This window comes from Euphorbia lathyris, chromosome 3 (genome assembly GCF_963576675.1).
Source record: "Euphorbia lathyris chromosome 3, ddEupLath1.1, whole genome shotgun sequence".
In the NCBI taxonomy this organism is placed as follows: Eukaryota; Viridiplantae; Streptophyta; class Magnoliopsida; order Malpighiales; family Euphorbiaceae; genus Euphorbia; species Euphorbia lathyris.
The window spans coordinates 70660689-70680288 of NC_088912.1; the positions used below are offsets into that span (position 1 = coordinate 70660689).

The 19600-nt window shown below is 34.8% G+C and overlaps 1 protein-coding gene across 1 annotated transcript; it reads right to left on the reverse strand.

Annotated features, from left to right (window-relative positions):
• Nucleotides 1–1189: 1189 nt before the first annotated feature.
• On the reverse strand, nucleotides 1190–3029 carry LOC136223479 (uncharacterized). The gene is made up of 4 exons (XM_066011504.1): nucleotides 2798–3029; nucleotides 2336–2723; nucleotides 2150–2249; nucleotides 1190–1466 (listed from the first exon to the last, which is right to left on the reverse strand). The coding sequence occupies exons 2-3, from the start codon at nucleotides 2710–2712 to the stop codon at nucleotides 2159–2161; spliced, it is 468 nt and encodes a 155-aa protein (XP_065867576.1). The 5' UTR covers nucleotides 2713–2723; nucleotides 2798–3029; the 3' UTR covers nucleotides 1190–1466; nucleotides 2150–2158.
• Between the last annotated feature and the right edge of the window lie 16571 nt (nucleotides 3030–19600).

Sequence of the window (19600 nt, forward strand, 5' to 3'; positions counted from 1 at the left end):
GATCAAATAAAGCATTCTCTGGTCTTCATGATATTGGCGAGCTTGCAAAAAAGATGGTGGAGATGCGATATCATGAGTTTTTTCGTTTGGTTTATCGACTTATAGAGTTGGCATTAGTCTTGCCTGTTTCAACCGCTACTGTTGAAAGATGTTTTTCAGCTCTTAATATTGTTAAGACGGATTTACGCAACCGGATGGGAGATGAACTTCTCACAAATTGCTTGTTGTGCTACATTGAGAATAATTCTTTTAACAGTGTTGAAGATGAAGCCATTTTACAATATTTTCAAAATTATGGATCTCGAAGAATAGATTTGCCATCTATCAAGAGCGTGCCCGTTGTCAAAAAATAGGTACATTTTCCAGTAATATAGTATATGTAACAAGTACTTTTAGCATTTATTTATCAATACAATTAACATTTTGTATAATTTGATTTTACTTTTTAACATAAGATTTTTTTTTTAACCTTGGGCTAAAATTAGCCTCCCCGATTCTGAAATCCTGGATCCGCCACTGCGTGTGTTTATTTTTTAATTTTTTTTTAAATGACATCAATTAAATTGGAATTTGGCTCAATATCATTTCACTTATATTATGAAAAAATAACCTCAAATCTAGTCACATTGCACTTGATTTTCCATAGTATTACTCATAAAGGATTAGTTTTTCATGCGAAGTTTCTTAGATGATAGCACGAACAAGTATGTAATCAAATTTCTTGTAGACCCTCCAATCATACACTCGGTTGGAGACTTCTCTTAAGTGAGTTCATGTAGGATGGAATGCAATTTCACAAAAGATTCACATAGCTTGATGCAATTTCACCTCTTCATATATCCAATCTACATTCTTCATTTTCAAATGAGTGAATGTTTATTGTCCTTTCGTGGTAAAGCTTTGAGTTTGAACGGTTGGTCAACTATTGACGTGTCATAGTTTGGTTGTGGTCTAAGATTTTCCTAAACCATTGCTTACTTTCTTTTTCTTTTTGCTTTATTTGATTATGTGTGTCAAACAGGATAAAACACAAAAATGATGGGAGAGAGAGAGGGAGAGAATATTGAAGAAGTTGATATAACAATGATTTCAAATAATGAAAAGAAGAGGAGAGAATCATCTTCTTTTAAGAAAACCATGCACCGTACAACAAATATAAATATAAAAAAGAAAAAGAAAAAGGGCAATAGATTTGAAATTTCCCCCCTTGTTGGCTACACAAAAACAAAAGGATAGTAATACATTAATTAACTTCAACAACCCACTAATTAATTAAGTACTACAATCCTATATCTGCCTTACAAAATGCCAAAAGGGGGTTTTGCTTCCTTAAGCTTAAATTAGGGATCAACATGGTTTTTTAAGCCATGTTTTCCACTTCAAGAAACCCTAACACCCAAAACAAATACTACTAATAATCATAAAAAAGTTTTAATCTTAATTCTTTTTCTTGGTTGCTGCAACACCTGCAAAAAAGCAACAATAACGTAAGCAAAGTGATTCTCTATATTCATATATCTCATCAACTTTAATACAATAACAATTTAAAAACTCCTAAAATTCATACATCACTTTCAATAGTTTAAAATTATATGATTAATATAGTTGAAAAATAAAAAAGAAATTAGGTTTAAATAGTTAATTAAGAGCTTTAAAAAGTTCGAGTCATAATATATACAATAAACTATAATTGAGAGAGAGTTAATCTAAAAGAGCTTTAACAAGTATGAAACTTATTAAACAGATCTAAATTACTTGAGTAGAGAAATATCAAATTATTATAATTTTCTATGAGATTTATACTGAAACTGATAGAATATTTATACTTTCAAATTAACAGGGGTATAGTAGAAAAGAAGTATCTTTTATTAAAATAAAAGTTGTCTATAATTTGGGACAGACAAAAAGAGCAAAGTGTATATCTTTTACTATATTTATGAAAGAATATACCCAACAAATTAAAACACAGACTGTTAAGAATAAAATGGATAAAATAACACCAATTGATTCGTAAAATGTATTACTCCAAGAGTATAGTAGAATTTCTCATCAATTCGGGAGGAGGGAGTATTACTTTACCAAAAGAAAGAAAGAAAAAAACAGAATTTATGCAACTGATATAGATAAAAGAAAAAAGTAGAATAGATACCCAAAATGTCTAGTATGAAGTTCTGCTACTAAGGTCCCTAGGGGCACTGCATTTGAAACACTCCATTCTGCTAGCAAAGTTGTGTTCATTGCATCCCCACCTGCATGTTCACAACAGCATTTCATTAATATAATTAGGAATGCAGTGTGCATAAACAAAAAGAAAAGAAAAGAAAAGAAAGCATGCCTGGTGCAGATCCAATCGCCAGATTTCCAGGCAGAGCGATTGCTGCCACTGCCGAAAGCTCTAGAGCGAGTGATGTCTGAATCAAACCCGCAGGCGCCAGAATCATCCTTGTAAACTCCACATTTGAAGCAACTCGACCGGCTCGCAAAGTTATGTGCCCCACAGTTCCCGGCAGTGCAGTACCAATCACCCGGTCGCACATCAGACCCAGTGCTAAACCCGAATGACGACCCAACTCTCCCTCCGAACCCCCCAAACTCACCTCCTGCTCCTCCTCCTCCTCCAGACCTCGAGTCTCCACAGCGCTGGCACGAGTCCCTTCTCTGGAAATTGAGATGCTGGCATGACCTGCAGTTCCAGTCTCCTGGTCTACTCATCTTCTTTTTCTCTGCATACACAAAACTTAAATTCAAAATATTGAATCCAAGAAAACTAGAGGATTGTAAGAAAAATGAATCAGACCTTGTTAAGGGAAAGATATATAGGCAGAGAAGGAAAATGGTAGTGAGTGAATGAGTTAGAAATGCATGGTGAGGTGTTTATATATATACATAGACAGATAGATACATGGTTTGATGATCAAAGGAAAAGAAAGAGGTGAGGGGGGGAAGGAATCAATGGAGGCCCAAATTAAAGCAGATACTTTTTCGTTTTCTTCACCTTGGCAAACCTTGATAAATGGGAATCAACCAAACCAAAAATCTAAAGGAACAAAAAGAGATAAAGGAAAATTCCCAAAGACTGGATATTTCTTTTCTTTTTAGGGTTTTCCTCTCTAATCTCATCGATGGAGACGGACATCACTCATTAATGCCTTCCCCTTTTTAAAGGTTAAATATTACTAACTACTTTTTTTAGCATCTCTATTGTTTTTACCAACGTGCCTAACTTTAATGGAGATTGCAACAATTTCATATTTCATTATATTATTCTTTCATTTTATATATTGAATATTGCCCATCCAATCTAATAATTTTTTTCCTCTATTTACCTTGCGTTTGAATCCTGATTTGAACAACAAATACTAAAAGGAATTATATTATATCATTATAAGGTTCAAATATAGTTTATCAGGTTACCTCTTATAGTGCATATTATCATTTAGTAGCAGCGGAAGAAATGAATCACGATTTTGTATTACTAGTCACACAGTTCCTACGCCAAAGATCATATGGGAGCAGAAGTTATTGGTCCATGAACTACGTTCAAAGCCTTAAAGAGAGGAGCGCACAGAGTAGACATGGGACTTTCTGCTCTTGGATGTGTTTTTAATTATGTCTAGTTGAATCTTTTTATATAGGGAAAATATGACTAATCTTAATCAAAGTAAGACTGGCAAAACTTTAATTAACTATTCATTCTAACTCTTATTTAAATATTATTATTATTTATCTTAATTATTTAATTAGATAAACCAAGATCCATATGTATTAACATGATCTAAATGACTTGCGAGTGGATATTTCATACATCTCCCACACACACGTAAAGTAACTGTTGAGTGATTTCCGCAAGTGCACGGTTTCGCTTGTAGCAATAAAAAGATATCGATCCCACAGGGAACGTTTTTCAACGAAAACTTATTTATGTGTAAATTAAATACGACTTAAGGTTTATAGAAATAGATAATCGTTATTTGAAATTGGTTTTGAGATTGATAGAATAAGAATTAGGCTAGAATATGTAGAATGTTAGAAATCAATTCTGTTTTGAAAATGAATTACAAAACAGAAATGTTTATTGTTTAAAATAAGAGATTAATTGTATTCGTTTGCATTAAGCAAAGAAAATAACTTTAAACTTTGTACAAATTATAAAAGTGTAGTAACATAAACTCCTTCAATTAAAAGGCTTTGAACCGCAGACAATCCTCCTACGGTCGGGTTAGATTGCTACCTTAACCAAATTAATTCTCAAAGAATGAATTTGCCTAAGTGTTCAACAAAGTTTCCTTATAAAGATATTGAATTTAACTACGTTTTAATGAAAACACCAGAACTCACTTCGGATCATTTACAGAAGTGCTACATAAAAATATATTGAATTGCATGAACTTTATTAGATGAAGTATGAATTTGATACAAGTTTACAGAGAAAAAGCATGGAAGCATTCAAAACGACATGAGAGTTCCGGGTCGTCAATCCTTTCCACAAACCTCGTTAGAGTTTGTCAGGCTCTGGGGTCGAATCCGCTACTTAATCTTCTCGCTGAATCTTCGGAATAGAGATGGTTCTTCTACTACCAAAATGTAAACTAATCTTTGAACAAATCTTAATCTAAATCTAAATGCTACTGTGTATGTAATTATTTGACAAACAATGTGTGTACATCATATCGCTTTTTACAAAATTGAACTTTCTAACTCTGAATCGTTTGACTCAGAATTTCTGTATAAATTATGTACTAAATCTTAACTCTCAATTATCCTCTATTCAACTATCAATCAACTCTTTATTTATAGATGTTGAAGAGTCGTGTCTAGGGGACGTGTCTGCTGCGAAGAGACGTTTCTATCAACTCGAACGGACGCGTATCTTTGAAAACGAACATGTGTATGTTGTGCTGACAGAAAATCTGAAGTAACCGAGATTAATTAAATCTCTACCGAGAATAGGGAAGTGAAATTTCAGCCTTCGGACGAAAGGGAGGAGTGACTGGCCGACGCGTGTCACTACCGAGAATAGGGAATCTCGGTCGCGACACGGGTGATTATTCCCGGATCAGACTTCGTTCCCGTCCTTCGTAACGGTGCGTTTGATTTTCGTCGTCTTTGACTTCTTTTCGTAGGGTTTTTCCTTCGTTTCTGACCATTTTCGCTCCTATTTGGATTTTACCAAATATTTAGGTACCTTGCATGAAAGAAACATATTCGGACGTAAAAGTACTCTAAATAGATATAAACAACACAAATTCGTAGCAAAACTAATGTAAATATTGATGATATTTTAGGTATATTTTGGGCTTAACAGTAACATATAACTTTGTCTCATCCATTTTCATACTTGCAAATAGATCGTTACACCAACATATCGTCGAGAGCTCTAGTACTATACAGTCGTTGGAGATGTACAACGTCTCAATTAACATGTATATGATACAGTATTATACACTTACTAAAGATATATAACCTCTTATAAATACGTATTGAAAAGGTTGTATGCTTTTATCTTAGATTCCATATCACATCCATCGTAACTACTTAGAACTCTACAGTTTTCTATTTTCACAATTATGTATATATGTATAGTTTTATGAAATGAGTCTAACACTAGAAAATTTTGAGATCAATCTTTTCAATCTCACAGTTGCTAAACACACATGGTATGAATGCATGTCTTATGATGTTCATTCATTTTCTTTTGAAAGAAGCATGTGTCTCCCATAAACATCATTCGAAACAATCATTTAAGATGTACCTTAACATCTAACCTTAAACCTCTTCCTTTAAGAACTAATTTCGGCAATTGGACAAAAAAGTCTAAGTTATGTTGTAACTTGCAGTTGTAGATTAGATATAATCTCTTATGTAAGCATACTTTTGCATGTATATCATGGTCTTGTACTTTAATGAATCAATTTCATACTTTAAATAAGGTGGCTTCTATTATTGAACAAACTTGATTATTCAATAATAGCCCCATCCTTATATGTGTCCTCACGTAACAAAATAAGAATAAACACTTGTGTGAGTGAGTTATTAGTTCTTTATCCGACATGCATTATATATAATAATAACAGTAAACATTAATATTTAATATTAACTCATGTGTATTGAAAAACTCAAAGACTTTTATTGAATAATCATATTCTGAAAATACATAAATTAGAAGTACGTTTAGATCCTACATAAATATTAGGATCTAACATGTTTTACATAGACATTTCTCATGACATGTTTCGTGAGAGGATAATCAACCATATCATCAGTCGATACATACTTTATACTAACTTTTTTACGTGCAATTAAATCTCTTACAAAATCATACTTGATCTCTATATGTTTCGATTTGCTATAGAACCGTTGATATTTCAAAAAAAGCAATAGAAGACTGAATATCATTATTTATTACTACTAGAGTATATGAGGTAGTAATATTTAAGTGATTTATGAACCTATTTAACCATACTTCCTATATACTGCAGATGAGTATGATATATACTCATCTTCTATGGTGGATAGTAATACACATGGATGTTTTATTGATCCTTCTAAATCAAGCATTGTGCTTAACCCGGTTTCCATTATTTGGCAACATTGTGGACATGATGGCTTCAGGGCTACTTGATAAGTTCGTGCTTAAACAAATAAAGCAGCCAACCCGAAAGTACAATCGATCAGGATTTGCGAAAAGTGTGGATTCCATGTTCTAGTTGATTTGAGCTATATTTCTTGTGACTCAAAAGGTTAAGTGTATTAGAGGATAGAGAGCCCGATGAAGCGGCTTGTAGTGCACAACATGGCTCGAAGCGGCATCGTCTACTAAGCGTCACCTGTGACAAGGGGAAGGGCTCTATTGTAAGTGAATAAGCGGAGGTTGTCACACCTAGAGAAAAGGAGGATGAGGTGATCAACCAACTCAAGGAAACTCAAGCCCAAACTAGTGTTTTGCATTTAATTATGCCATCTCTAGAGGAATGAGCTGTGATTGTTAAGTTATTTTCACAAATTTAGATTCCCGCTCTAACTTCTCCTAAAGTTCTAAGGTGCATGCTCACAATGGTAGAAGTGAAACCTAAGGGGATTATGTTTAGTGAAAAATATTTGTTAATGAAGGGAATACATCACAACAATGCCTTGTCTGTTCTGGTCGATATTTTAGATAAAATAGCCTATTGACATGTGAGTTAATTTGGTAAATCCTACACAATAAAGAGTGTAGATATTTGAGAATTATATGAGAAAGCCATATTGTCACACTAATTAATCATATTATAAAAACTTAATATATCAGGAGCCCCTAAACTTGGTAAAAAAACTGAGTGGCCCTCGAAACTTTCAAGTGTCTCATTACTCTTTTGAACTTATTTAAAGTGATTTATAGGCCACCTAAATTTTGTTTAAAATGATCTATTTCACTAAACTTAGGTGTTGTTTGATAAAACTGAAAATTAATTGCTAAAAAAAATAAGTACTGAATTTTAAGTGCCGAATATTATAAGTGCTGAAAATATTGAGTGATATAACTATTATAAAAATATTAGTTGATAATGTTTAACTTAAAATGTTAAGTTAAATATTTTGACTTACCAAAATAAGTGATTTTTAACTTAATTTATTAATTTAAGTGGTGGAAAAATAATTGTCATCAAACGCACTTAAATTAAATAAGTGCTTAATATTTTAATTTAAGTCATTAAGTGACTTATCAAATAAGGTCTTACTTATAGTGATCTATTGGCTCTGAACTTGTTTAAAATGGTTTTTTTCTTTGCGCAAATCCTCTCTTGCTCTGCCACATAGATTGAATAGGTTAATCATGTCACTTTAAGCAAATCCAATAGACTAACGGGACACTCTACAAGTTCAGAGAGTGAATCAATTTTTTGGACAAAATTTAGAGGACTCTGAAGTATTAAACATATTATAAACAATATTTTAATTATTTTATCTATCCACTGATCTCTCCAAAATTACGAGATTTTTTCTGTTTGATTTTTAATTAGTAAATCCAAAATATCAAGGCCGTAGATTAGATCTCTATTTTTATTTTTCAGACCCCTTAATTATTACATCCCAAAATTGTCCTTATTGTCCTTGGATTTTCAAAAGAAATAAAATATTAAACCGTATCTCCTAGTTTTACAAAAACTTCATTCTAAAAAAAAAAGCTCTCCTCTCACCGTTCATGTTTTTTATTATTCAAATCCCCTCGGGAATTTATGGATCTGTGACCGTCGATACTATATCTCAAGAAATCATTTCATTCCAAAGTAGATAAATTCAAAAATAGTATATATATTTGCAACTAGATTAGACCCAACAAATGAACAATCTTTGCAAAGAAGAAAAATGCATGGCCATGCATGGAATTGAAAAAATTAAATTGTCAAATCATGAAATTCCATGAACATGCAATAGAATAGAATAGAAAGAAAGAGTTAGCAGTCAAAGGAGAAGTGTTATAAGTTGGAACCAAAGTGAAGCTTTAGATGGTCGCATTCAGTAGACAAGTAAGGATCCCACTTAAAAGCAAACAGTAGATATTGTCAGCCTATAACCACAACACCAATTCAATCAACCCATCTTCACCCTCTTAGAAAGGTCCTTTGACCATTGTACCATGGGACCCTATACTCACCAAAATCAAATATTATAATATAATTTAAATCAAGCTACAACTATATTCTTGGACAATACAAGGAATTCCTTAATTGTCACATAAACACTTTGAAGCTAGCAGCCCCACTTCTTCTCAATTATTTTGTTTGATGGACTGTGCGAGAATCATCAAACTCATGGGTAAAATTCGTGTTGCTTTATAAATATTTGAATATTCCCTTTGATTAATTAATAGCAAGCTTATTTCTTTTCATTCAATCATAAATAAATCCTAGGGATATTATACATCATTTTATTTTATTTTTAGTATATTTAATTAGTAACAAGTGATAATATCAATTAAGAGATTGGTTTGAGTGACAAGAGATTTAAGTTAAGTTAGAGATTTCGAATTTAAATCCTAGTATATACATAGTAGATTTTCATTTAGAGAGTTGTCACCTAAAAGGGAACTCAGGGTCGTTCCTGACCTTTTAGAGGCTAGAGCGAGATGATAAACTTGGACTCCTTCATATATAAATTTTATATATTTAGCATGTTATAATTTTTATTAATAAATATAAAAAAAACAAATAATAAATGAACGAAAAACACGTCCCTTCAGCACTACTAGCCTCAAGCTCGGCGAGCTGGGGTACGAGTAGCCCCAAAGGGACTACTGAGGTCCAGCTCAGTGAGCTGACACTCCCAGCTCGACGAGTTGGCCTCTAGACAGGAAAAGAAGAGAAAAAAAGAAAAAGATCCTCTTTCCAGCAGCACCAACAACACTTCTACAGACCATTTGAGGCATAAAACTGATAAAGTTTTTCACAAAGCTGAGTGTTCTAGAAACTAGACATCATAAGGAATCCATGATGTGTTTGTGGGCCTAATTCGGGTCCTTACGGAGGGTGAAACAAGTCTTGGAAGTTAGAGTACGTGTCTGTCGTACTAGTGTTACTTCAACGGATCATTTCAGGTATCAAACAGGTGAATTTTCACACGAGGTTGAGTGTGCCAGAAGCTAGACATCTCGAGGAATCCATGATGTGCTCATGGGCCTAATTCGGGCCCATATGCAAGGAGAAATGAGGCTTGAAATTAAGGCACATGCCGAAAGAGTTAGTTAAGTTGGTTGATATCCCTACTTTTACTCTAACCAACTTAACTATCCACTTACTCTAAGTAAGGTGATGTTTGATAAAACTGAAAATTAAGTGCTGAAAAAATAAGTACTGAATTTTAAGTGCTGAACATTATAAGTGCTGAAAATATTAAATGATCTAATTGTTATAAAAAAATATTAGTTGATAATGTTTAACATAAAATGTTAAGTTAAATATTTTGACTTATTAAAATAAGTGATTTTTAACTTAATTAACTAATTTAAGTGGTGGAGAAACAACTGTTATCAAATGCACTTAAATTAAATAAGTGCTTAATATTTTAATTTAAGTAATTAAGTGTTTTATCAAACAAGACCTAACTTAACCACACACTAGCAAGTAAATAAACTGAAATTAAGGGTTAGTGGAGAGAAATTGGGGAGTTATTTATAATAAAACTTGCCCTTTTCAACTATAAATAGAGCCCTCCCCCTCCGCATTTCAACACACAGTAACACAACACAACACAAATACAATTCTCTCTTGAGTCTTTTTCTTTAGTTCTTAGCCTTGTTCTTTGAGTTTTTCCAACTCTAAGCGAGTGATTCTTAGCTTTCTTTCTTTAGTTCAAGTTCGATTTTTAAACTTTTTCTCATTCGAAGGTCATAATCAACTTCTCTGTGCCTTCTTATTGATGCTGATGTGTCATTTGACTGGTCCATTATTCAATTGGACATTTGCAATGCTTTTCTACATGACAATTTAGAAGGAACATTGTATATGCAACAACCTTATGGCCCAATTGATCGTAAACTTCCTCATTTTGTCTGTAAATTACATCAATCCCTTTATAGTTTGAAACATACTCCCAGGATGTGGAATAAGAGGCTCAACGATGTTTGTTGTAGCCATGGTTTCTCAAGCTCCAAGTCAGATACATCTCTCTCTCTATTTATCGCACCACATCTTACACTATTACGTGCTTAATCTATGTTGATGACATTCTTTTGATGGGCTCATCTCAAATGGCCTTAGATTCTCTGGTGAAAAAGCTCCATACATTCTTTGTTATTGGGAATCTTGGTTAACTGAGTTATTTTCTCGATGTAGAGACTCATTATAAGTCATTGTGTTTATTCTTATTTTGTAAATACATCAGTGACGTTTTAGATCGAACACTTATGAGTTACTGTGAGGAAACTTGCACTCCCATGTGCATCAAGGAATAATTTATGTTGGGCCTCGGAGCTAATCACACTTAGTATCACATGGTTCTCCAAAGTTTGAAATATATTTCTTTGATTCGCTCAGATATTTCATTTGTTGTTAACGAATTGGCACAGTTCATGCATGCTCCAACTATTGTCTATTGGCAAAGAGTCAATGGTTGTTTCACTACTTACACCATACTTGGACCTATTCCATCGACATTCTTCCTTTCATCACCATGGATTATTACTGCTAATTGGGTCGACTCACCAAATGGTCATAAGTCCATAACTGGCTATGCCATCTATCTTGGACGTAATTTGATCTCATAGACCTCTAAAAAGAAACGCTCTGTGGCTTGGTCCACAACAAAAGCAGAATATCGTGCTTTGGGAAATGGTGCATCCGAGGTTAGTTGGTTATAGATTTACTTCGTGAAATTGTCCTATTGTGTCTTAAACCTCCTCACCACTTGTGTAATTGTTAATCCTATTTGACATTAATAGAATAAACATATTGAAGTTGATTTCTTCTTTGCCCGAGATTGTGTGTCCAAAAATTGTTGCATGTGCATTATGACCCTACCATTGATCAAATTGTCAACATACTCATTAAGCATCTCTTCAATGATCACTTTCCATTGTTGTGTCACAAGTTTAATGCTTGTGCCAAACCCGCTCAACTTGAGGGAGGGTAATAACATATTATAGGTAGGCTACATTTACAAATTACAATTATAGTAAGCTAACGATTAGGGAATGTGATTATCGTATTCATTGCATTCAATTGTAATTATAGTAAACTAACAATTAGGGATCACGATTGTTATATTCATTGCATTCAATGGTTTCCTTATAACACTATTCGTGTGTATAATTATATTTATCAGATATTAATATGAATCGTGTCTTAAACTATCAGTTCAATTGGTTTCATGACATTATATCAAAGCCTCTTTATTGAGGTTCATTCCTGGCTACCTCATTTATTGATTAAACTGCATGATATGGTAATATGGATCTGTGATATTTTTTTTGGTCACTTTGGTGCTCTTACCGTTTCTCTTGATCATGTTTTGTATTTTTTTCTCTTCTCTTTCATTCTTTTGTATTCGGATTTTTTATTTTTTCTTTTAATAATATTGGTTCGGGGGTCATGGGGTTGAGGTCGGGGATGCCAGCATATCTGGGATGTCCGTCTTCGGCTCCTCCTCGATAACCAGCCTTTAATAATAATAAAAAAAAAATTCCCTTCCTCGAGTAAATAGATATACATGCATTCTATATATATATATGAACTCAACTAGAAACGGATGCAAGTTTCCACACATGATTTCTTTATCTTAAATTAAAGTGGGTATACGTACAATAGAAATGGAATGGAATAGGTGTTTGTTATGAGAAAGAAAAGAAAAGAAAAAGAGAAAGGAAAATGGTGAGTTTCTATAAAGATAGAAATGATGGAATAACATTGCAAGTCTTCGAGGAGGAGGTTTTCATATTTTGACCAGCTTTTCCTTTTCTGCGGCTGCTATTCTAAAACAGACCCTTCCTTTAATCTCTTTTCTTTTATAAACAAGTGTCCTCCATTCTCTTGGAGAAGGGTAAAAGTGGAATAACTGAGAAGAGGCGAACTGTAAAGAAGAACAAAGCCGAGTGGTGCTGATTCGATTCTCTCCTTGGGAATCACACCCATGCATGACCACGCACCATCCTCTTCCTTCCTTAATCTACTTCTTTCTTTCTTTTTTCACCCACCAAACTCTTCTACTTTATCTTGTGCAACTAAATCTCAGCTTATATGTTTTGTTTTTTTTGTGATAATAAATTAAAGTCATAAGGTTTCTAAATACCTCTAATTGTTTACACGTGTTAGAGATAATAAAAATAGAAGTTTTTTTTTTTGTTTTATCCATCAATTTAGGGTTTAAGGTTTTAGTAGTTTCTTGACATAGTGTTAGAACGTTTTATGTGACTAGAAGTTGGACATGCCAGCTGGCAGAGCTGGCCATGGAGTCTTTCCTAGCTCCCAACTCATCGTGCTGGAGGCTAGGGCATCCCCCGGCTTCCTCGAACAGGCCAACCCGCCAAGCTGGCTATCCACATAAATCCAGTTTGTATTTGAATTGACAATCTATAATTTGACTTTTAGCTGTTGTATAAAATCTGAAGTAAGTTAGATAGGATTTGAATTTTCTATTTGAAGATCTTAAAATTGCTATTCCAAGGCATCCAGTAAATTTTCTTCCCCATTAGAGTAGTTTGGACTTCTGCCATCTCACTATCTTCATCTGCAAAGAGCTTTCATCTACCATTGATACACATGCGATCAAGGTTCCACCTCCAATTAGATGATGATTGCTTGAGTCGATAAGTTTTAAAGGCGATTTTCTTCTCCTTTATTCTTGTTTAACTAGTGCGACCTTTCCAGATTTTGAATTGGTTGTAGTCTGTGATAATTTTACCACCTTTAACCTGAGTTTCATTTATAATTCATTCCTCTGTTTATATTCTAGTTAATTATTGCATTTGGGTATTTGATTGAATCCTTCATAAGCGTGACTATTGTCTGGAGTTCATATTGTGAGTCTAATTCCGCATCACAGACTGGAGACTGTAGGTATTGGCAACACCATAGTAATAGACCCGAGTTTCTGAACCATCGGTGTTAGCAATGGCCCTGGGTGGGGAATCACGTGTTAAGCACTATGCTAGGATAAGTCGGTTAAATATCCTTATGTTTATGCAATATTGATTTAGTTTATAAATATGTTTGAGCATTGCTTGAAATACTCTTTTTATTGTATCACCACCATTTACATTCATAGAAATTTACATTTAATCTGGATCAAACTTAGAGTTAGGAATTAGGATTAGTAATTATATTAGAAAACATTCAAATCCACTTTCTATTGCAATATCAGTTTAGAATTGAGTAGTTTGGTACTTGCAGTATAAATCCTGATGATTTGATACTTTGACTTTTCTAGACTTATTACTTAATAACGATGATGTACACTTATCCCTTAGTGAGTCTTTGATCATTAGTTCAAGGCGCGTCAATTTTTTGACGTCGTTGCCATGGATTTATTTTCTAGCAATATCGAACCAAAAAAATTTAATTGTTAGTTTAGGCAAACTCTTATGAATATGTTTATAGCTCTGAGTATTTACTTGTAAATTTTGTGCTTTAGAAACTTAATTATTTATTTTCCTTAGCATATGTAAACAAGATCAAAAGGTGAATTTGTATTCTAATTGATTTTGAACTTGAACGCTCTGCTCACAGGTCTAAGAAAAAAAGGCACATTCAGACCCGAAACGAGATGGAAAACAACAATGGCCCCAATAATGAGAATGCAAACAGTGGCCAAGGCAACCGTTCCATTAGTGAAATTTAAGCTCACCAACCCCCCTCCCTCCGCGGCACCATAATTTGGCTGGAATTGTTGCTCCCAATATTCCAGTCAACTCATACGAAATCAAGTCTGAAATTATCCAACTCATCTAGTAGACTGGTTTGTTCGGAGGTGAGGTTCAAAAGAACCCAAATGATCATTTTGACAAATTCTTAATGTGTGTAGATAAGTCGAAGATGAACGAAGTTCCTTAAGACGTTGTACATTTGAAGTTATTCCTGTTCTCATTGACGGGACAAGCATTAATTAGACTAGCTAAGGTCGTTGGAGCCCAGTTCTATCACTACATAGGCAGGTCTGGAGAAGGATTTCTTGGCCCACTACTTCCCTCCTTCCAAAACAGTGATGTTGAGGAACGAGATTACCTCCTTCCATCAACCAGAACACGAAGCTCTCCACTCCTCATGGGCTCGGGTCTGTAAGATGCTCAGTATGTGCCTGCATCACGACTTTCTCAAGCATAACTTTATAAGTATATTCTATCACGGTTTGACACCAACTAATTGTGTTACCGTAGATTCTACTGTAGGTGGAAATTTATTTAGGAAGTCGGCCAATGCAGCATATGCATGATCCATGAGCTTGCAAGGAATGGTGTCCAATGGCAAACTGAAAATCTTACTGGCCCATCAAGACAGCACATCAACACCTTAGAGAATGAGGCTCGCAATTCCTCTATGGTTGATTTAAACAAAAAAATGGACATCTTGATGGCGCAAATGAGCCTCAGTCAAACAGCACAAGCACTTTCTTGCACACATTCTGGTGATGACCATTATGGTAATAGTCTAGAAAACCTTTCGTCAGAGATAGTAATAAGGATGTAAGTTATATGGATGGCCACCAAAGGTATAATCCTAACCCGAAGGTCTTTTATCTCTTCCTCATAAGAATATGTTCACTAATCCCCAGCTAAGCACACAATCTACTCACTATCAGATGCCATAGCGAGATATCAATAGAGTCCAACCAGAATAAAATTGAGGTATGGTGATTCGCTTAATTTCCATGCATCAAATAATGTAGCCGAATATGAGGCACTATTGTAGGGAACAAGAATCATCAGGATATCCTAAAAAGCGATACAAAACTTGTAGACAGTCAGCTAACAAGTGGCTACGAGGCTAAAGAACATATCATAAAACAGTACATCTCACTAGTATAAGAGCTCCTCACTCTGGGAAAGAAAAATGGACTTAGGCTCTGTTCTTTATCGCTGAAAAGAACTGAACTGAACTTAACTGAATGCTATTGAACTTAACTGAATGCTGTTGAACTTAACTGAATGCTACCGAACTTAACCGAACTTAACAATAATGATGATATTAGACTTTAAAATAATTTTAATGATAATATTGGACATTAATAAAATTATAATAATAATAATGGTTCTAATAAAAAAAAATTAAAAAAAATTGCGCACAATGCGCTTACATTAAAGAAGAAAGAAAAATCCCCACCAGACCCGGATGTGATTCATGGTTCTAATAAATTTAATAAAATTGTTGGGATAAGCATATATTCACAACATATATCTTTATCCGAATAAGTAAACGGGTTTACGGGTTACCTCTTGTAGCGCGGATCCCATTCTTGATTTGCAGCGGAAGGATTCAGATCAATCAGCCGATCTAGTATCACCGGTCAATCCTTCAACCATGCCAATAGAATTGGGAGAGGAAGACAATTGGTTCACGAACTAAAGCAACGACGAATCCCAAAGAGAGAGAGGGGGCGGCGGCCAACAGGAGGAAGCAGGAGAGAAAAATTCTCTTTTCTGTGTTTTTGAGATACTGTATCTCTAAAACCTAATTCCTTATTCTCTTAGAATTAGTGTTGGTTAGGGTTTCTATTTATACTGAATAAATAGATAACCTAACCCTAATTCTTATTGGGTTTGGGCTTCCATTTCGGGCGGGCCTAATTGGATCCATATCCAATTAATTCCAACATCTCCCACTCGCACGCAATGGAACTTATTCCAAACTTTCTCAATCTCGGTCTCTATCATACTCTTGCAAATAGTTCATGCGACCGGCATACTATCGAGAGCTCTAGTGCTATCTACTCATTAGAACATATAGCTGCTCGATTTTCATATAACAAACTTGGAACTATGTACTCGTTAGAGATATATAGATCTTAGATTTGAACATGGATCGTCGGCGGTGTATGCTTTTATCCTAGACTCCATATCATATCCACTGTAGTCTTCGGATCTCTACAGTACATCTATTTTTCACAAATATGCACATATGCATAAGTGTCCGGACGGTGAAGAATAGAAACACTTAGATATGATTCAAATGGATGTCTTTCCCTATTAACATTATTCTGTCCATTATAATTTGATTTGCTTATCCAGTCAGGGTCTTTTTGGTTATGCATTTTGAGTTCATAACAGCAAATATTTACAATTAAATACTCGCACTCGTGTATTGATGAAAATTCATAAAACCTTTATTAATAATTCATGTCTTATAAATAAAACAATGAAGAATGAGAAGTATACTTAGATCCTAAACAATCTTTGGGATCTAACATGTTTAACATAAACATCTCTCTTGACTGGTTTGGTGAGGGGGTCTGCCACCATGTCATGAGTAGATATATACTTCACATTAACTTCTTTGCGTGCAATTAAGTCCCTGACAAAATGATACTTAATCTTTATGTGCTTTGATTTGCTGTGGAACCTCTGGTCCTTAGCGAAAGCTATAGCAGATTGACTATCACTGTTAACTATGACTTGGGTTTGACAATTGGTTACATTCAAGTTGTTTAGGAACCGATTCAGCCAAACAGCCTTTTGAACTACTAATGAATACGATATGTATTCAGCTTCCATGGTGGACAGGGCTACACAAGTTTGTTTCTTGCTACTCTAGGAAATCGCGCCATTTCCTAGCAAGAACACATAGCCTGACGTGGACTTTCTTTCGTCCAAGTCTCCTGCCCAATCAGCATCCATGTATCCTCTCAGATTTAGGTCTTTACCTTGATAGCATATAGAATAATCTACTGTTCCTTCGAGGTACCTCAATATCCTATTCACAGCTGCCCAATGTGCTAGTCCTGGGTTGGACTGATATCTACTCACCATCCCAACGGCATGACAGATATCAGGTCTTGTACACAACATGGCGTACATTAGACTACCTACGGCACTTGCATATGGAACTTTTTCCATCATTTTCTTTTCGTTTGGATTCTTTGGACACATTTTGGTACTTAGGGTGATGTCCTTAGTCATCGGGCTATCTACAGGCCTACTTCCACGCATACCGAAACGATCAATGACTTTGTTAACATAAGTCTCTTGAGACAGTGCTAATAGTTTCTTTGATCGATCCCTTGAAATCTTAAACCCAAGTATGTATGCGGCTTCACCCATATCTTTCATTTCAAAACTTGAGTTTAGCCAAGCTTTGATTTGGTTTACAAATTCTATGTCATTTCCTGCTATCAGTATGTCATCTACATACAGAGATAAAATGACAAAATTTCTACCCGACCGTTTCGTGTAGACACAATGGTCCTCTTCAAGCATCTTGAAGCCATTCGAAATCATTTGATTGTGAAAATGAAGGTACCATTGCCTATAGGACTATTTAAGGCCATAAATTGACTTTTTCAATTTGCAGACCTTATGCTCAGAGCCTTTTACCACGAAGCCCTCTGGCTGTGACATATAGATCTCTTCGCTCAATTCTCCATTGAGAAAAGCAGTTTTTGTTGGTCCCTGGTAATTAGTTCCAAGGGGGGGGGGGTTAGGAACTAATATAACTTTTTCGCGTTTTAATTAAGCTGACTGGAAGTTATTTTGAGAGTTTATTAACTCAGCTTTTTGGTCAGCTTGGTGAGATATGTTTGAAGACAGCTTTAGTCAGATGTTGACTAAAGTTGTTTTCTTGTGAGTTGAGAATTGACACTCTTGGAGGTCAGCTTCTTAACTCAGCACCACTTATTTACTCAAGGTCGGCTTAGGCAATTTATATGCTGAGTAAATATAGCAAACAACACATACAATATAAAAGAGAGTTCAGAGATTACTCAGTATCACTTATCCTGGTTCGGCCTCTCTGCCTACGTCCAGTCCCCAGAGTCCTCCGGGCTTTTTGAATCCAATACTGAGCTCTTTAACGGTAGAGCACAAACCAATTACAAGGCAGTTGAATATGCAAGAGTACCTTCCTCTATTCGTCTACTCAACTCCTACTAAGTGCTACAACCCAGCACCTAGATTTCTCTACCACTGAATGCTTACAACCAAGCACTCAGCTTAACACTCTCAATATTCCTATTGATCACAGACTTGTTCTTTTTATGCTAAAGAACACTTTAGATGATTATACAACAATCAATCTAGCATTTACACAGAGAATAGAAAAGTGGGTGTAAGATCTTTTTGTATCTGAGTGCTTTCAGAATTTTCTCTCTTTGTATTTTCTTTTTATGCTTCAGTGATGATCCAAGGTTCTTCATTGTCCTTTTATAGAAGGAAATTGCAGATTTGGATCCTTTGAATTGTTGTTACCGTTAACACCAAAACGGATCTTTTGGGGAACAATTTCTTGTTAGTCTTCAGACTGCTCCGCCATTCCCTTTCACTGTTTTCTTCAGGCGTCAGGTTTGTCTTCTTGCGTCTGGCTTGTCTTTTTGTGCCAGTTGTCTTTTACCAATAATCCAACGTCCCATGACGTTTGGAATTATTCTTTTAGGTGTCTTCGAGGTTCCAATTATTGGTGTAGAAGATTGGCAGACTTTGTCCTTTAGTGAACGGATCCTTCATGCTATCCTGACTGATATTCAGCTTTCTTCGTAATCTTCGGATGTTCGACTTCTAAGCTGAGTGCATACTTGGTCAGCTCCGTTCTGTGTAACCACTTCTGAAGAAATCTTCAACTTTAGTCAGCTTTGTTTTGCTTCTGAGTTTTACTCCACTCAGCTTCCATTCTGTCATGCTGAGTTGCTTTCCACTCAGCTTTGCTTACGTTCTACTCAGCTTTACTTATGCTGACTTCTGTCCTGTCTTACTTTATATATATATTTTTGCACTCAATATTGAACAAACATATTAGTACAATTAAATCAAAACATTTAAATTTAATTGCCTCTTAATCATGGATGATTTTGTCAAATCAAAATCTTGTGGAAATGTGTTTCAACAAACTCCCCCATTTTGATATTGGCAAAATACATAATTACGGAACTCAGTTATAAGTTACCCCATGATTGATATTTTTAAGATGACTCCCCCGTAAGGGTTGCA

What these genes read in the sequence shown, in the direction of transcription:
- LOC136223479 (XM_066011504.1), bottom strand. Translation starts at nt 2,712, where the DNA reads ATGAGTAGACCAGGAGACTGGAACTGCAGGTCATGCCAGCATCTCAAT. An exon ending in GGCGATTGGATCTGCACCAG is followed by an intron (nt 2,250 to 2,335) that starts GCATGCTTTCTT and finishes GTGAACATGCAG; the next exon opens with GTGGGGATGCAATGAACACA.